The following is a 3239-nucleotide window of genomic DNA, read 5'->3' on the forward strand; positions in this document are numbered from 1 at the left end:
ATATATATATATATATATATATATATATATATACACACACATAATAATAACAAGGGATTGGCAAAACACCTCACTAGGTACTGAAAATAGACGCCAAATGGCACTAAAACCACCTTAAAAACTCTAAGAACACAGGTTGTAGTCAAGCAAAAGAAGGATAATAAATTAAACTTTTGGTTAATTGCATATAAGATCTCATTTCAAGCTAAAGGTAAAAAAATATACCTACTGCTATCATCAGCGTTGATGATAAAGGTATTTTTTACCTTTAGTTTGAAATGAGATCTTATACGCGATTAACCAAAAGTTTAATTTATTATCTTTCTTTTGCTTGACTATAACCTGTGTTCTTAGAGTTTTTAAGGTGGTTTTAGCGCCATTTGTCATCTTTTTTCAGCGCGTGGTGAAGCGTTTTGCCAATCTCTGTTATAATTATGTATATAATTATTAATATAATATTTGGAAAATTTACCTATAAGGTTTTTTTATTTTCATGCTAACCTGATAAAATCATAAATGGTTTTATCCTTTGTTACATAATTTATGTGTGTGTGTGTGTGTGTGTGTATATGGAACATATGACTTACCTAAAGTGAAATCTGGAGGTTGGAAATCAATACATTTGATTCCATAAAGAATTGTAGGAGTATATTCTTGTGTTGGTCGCACTAATCCTTTCGATGCTAGCTCATAAGCTTCTTGGCTCTGTAAATCTACTTTTGCATATCTGGAATTAGTAAGAAAGATAACAGGTTTGATTAACAAATATGACTATTTCACTTGGCCTTCTAAGATATTTGAGTATGGCTTGAAATGACAACTTTCACTAAACTAATCCTGACCCACCTGAACAGAGATCAATAGCAAAAAAAAAAAAAAATTTATCATTTTATATTGAAAGCATGTTCTCAGCCAACCTCTGAAAATAAACAAAAATTAAAAGTTTCATGGAAAAATAGGTGTTAAATTAACAATATCCGTTTTGTGACAATTCAAATCAATGAGAGTGCCTCTATATAACTACTCAGCTTATAAAGAATAAGTCAAATTTCTTTCAATTTCAATCCTACTATCATAAAAAAAAAAAAAAATGGCTGGTCACAGCCGGAATGCCTTTGATTACAGGTCATTACAGTTAGGATTGACACAGGACTAAAATGTCTATCTTTTTTGTAAGTTTTGGTTACAAAAATTCGGTTTGCATGCCAGAAAATACAGCATTTTTAACTATAATATACTGTATCAGGTGACATAAGTACAGGGAATTTAATCTGGGAAGCTATCATTTCTGCTACTCCTCTCTCCAGACATTCTCTCAAAAACAATGGGAAAATACCAGTGAGTTTCGGGTTTTAGATGATTTTAAGACATGACTTCAAAATCTATTATACTAAAGTATTTGTGTTGCATAGTCAAGGCAAATTAATTGGATTGACTCGGTTTCTATAGTGGGAAAATATGTTCCATTTGTACCTCACAGCTAAGTAGCAATGAGAAAGTGTAACAAATACGGAGAATAAATGCACAAGCAATGCCAAAAACAAAAAGCATCTGAGAGATAAAATTAAAATGGAAAAATGGATGGCAAATAGGAAACTTACATAAACATCTGCCTCTGATGTTGAGCTTGAGCTGCAGCACAAACTTTGTCCAACATTGACCTCTTTATATGATCTGAAACAAAAATATATGTACATGTGTATTTCTCTTTCTCTCTCTCTACCACACATATACATACACACACATATAGATATCATCATCGTCGTCGTCATCGTTAGCTTTCCATGCTGGCATAGGTTGGACGGCTTGACTGAGGACTGGCAAACCAGAAGGCTGCACAAGGCTCCAATCTGATCTGGTAAAGTTTCTACAGCTGGCAGGTAGGTAGGTAGGTAGGTAGGTGGATTGAGTGATATAGATGTGTATGTGGATCATCTTGACAAAGAGTAACTTACGTTGCAACGTGCAGAGTTCCATGTCTAGCTCATACATTCTAATGTTTGCTTGGTTTCTATATCTGGATGTACTTCTTATGATGAACCACTTTACAAAGTATACCGAGTGCATTTTATCATGCTATTGGCATTAGAAGTTGTCCCATGGGAGAAGACTACAGAATCCCTTCTATTCTGTATTAATTTGGATTTGGCCAACAGCCAAGAAATGCAAAAATAAAAATATGAACTCCACCAGCTGTAAAGTGAGGGTGAGCTTTCTAATGATACAAAATTATACACGCAAATTTGATTCTTGTAGGTGGAGATTTAACTCATGTGTTACACTATCTTTGTTACAATTAATTCTGAAGAATTTGGTAAAATAACTTTGTTACTAAAACTGAAATTTTGATGAAGAGTTTTAATTTAGATCATTTTAAAACAGGAAGTTTGTTTCAAAGAATTAGTGCTAGCCTTGGAAAGTTTGGCATCAAAATTTCCTTGAGTGCCTGGAAGTCTTCTCTGTTGCAAACATTTACAGTCTCTGCTCTGAGGATAACTTGATGTACTGTTCCTTACTGTAGCAACCCATGTCCCAAGGTATCTTCTTCTATCCAGGCCTTTAGACCCCTGCAAAAGGGTTACAGGTGGTGTCCCTTTCTCCTCTGACTAAGTCATAAAAAATACAAAAAAATATATATTTTGCCTGGCTAGCGACAAATAACAGTGAAAACTCCCTAAAAATAATCCCTGTCATCTTAAAAAGGACATGTACTGGAGTTCCTTCCAAACAGGTAAAAAGTCAGAATGATCATAGCTGAAATGCTTTGGATTAAATGCCTGCCCTATCAGGACTGACCTGGGGCTAAACGGCAAAACCATCTTCTACATGAGTTAACATTCAATCCAGTAAAAAGCTAGATCAGCCTTGTATTATTAGGTCAGATACAAAGCTTAATTTCTGACCCAAGGTCCTCTGAAGGATATGAAATGTTTTTGTTTTTTGTCATTTCAGTATGTAAAATAAAAAACAAATAAGAAAAATAAAAGGGAAACTGATACATACGATAAGAGATTTTCTGAAGAAGGCGTCCACGTGTTGAAAAGTCTTCAGTGACCTTCCCAAACTGGCCTTTGACATGATATACCTAAATATATATAAAAAGAAAAATACAATAATAGGATAAACTCTTATATAAGAATTTATCATGTAGTTATCGTGAAAAAAATTCATAGGGAAGAATTTATCGTTTTTCCCTAAATCATATTTATCTATTTATATATATATATATATATATATAT

At 33.3% G+C, this 3239-nt stretch overlaps 1 protein-coding gene across 3 annotated transcripts in view; it reads right to left on the minus strand.

The window, feature by feature from the left end:
• The window catches only part of LOC106877505 (pseudouridylate synthase TRUB2, mitochondrial), a 15131-nt gene that overhangs the window by 2145 nt on the left and 9747 nt on the right, over positions 1 to 3239 (minus strand). For all 3 annotated transcript variants that reach the window (XM_052967239.1, XM_014926433.2, XM_014926432.2), the window contains exons 6-8: positions 3004 to 3085; positions 1602 to 1674; positions 588 to 727 (exon numbers count right to left, since the gene is read on the minus strand). In XM_052967239.1, coding sequence (XP_052823199.1) covers positions 588 to 727; positions 1602 to 1674; positions 3004 to 3085 — 295 coding nt within the window. The remainder of the gene's footprint in view (positions 1 to 587; positions 728 to 1601; positions 1675 to 3003; positions 3086 to 3239) is intronic.

Source organism: Octopus bimaculoides, chromosome 1 (assembly GCF_001194135.2).
Source record: "Octopus bimaculoides isolate UCB-OBI-ISO-001 chromosome 1, ASM119413v2, whole genome shotgun sequence".
Taxonomy (NCBI): domain Eukaryota; kingdom Metazoa; phylum Mollusca; class Cephalopoda; order Octopoda; family Octopodidae; genus Octopus; species Octopus bimaculoides.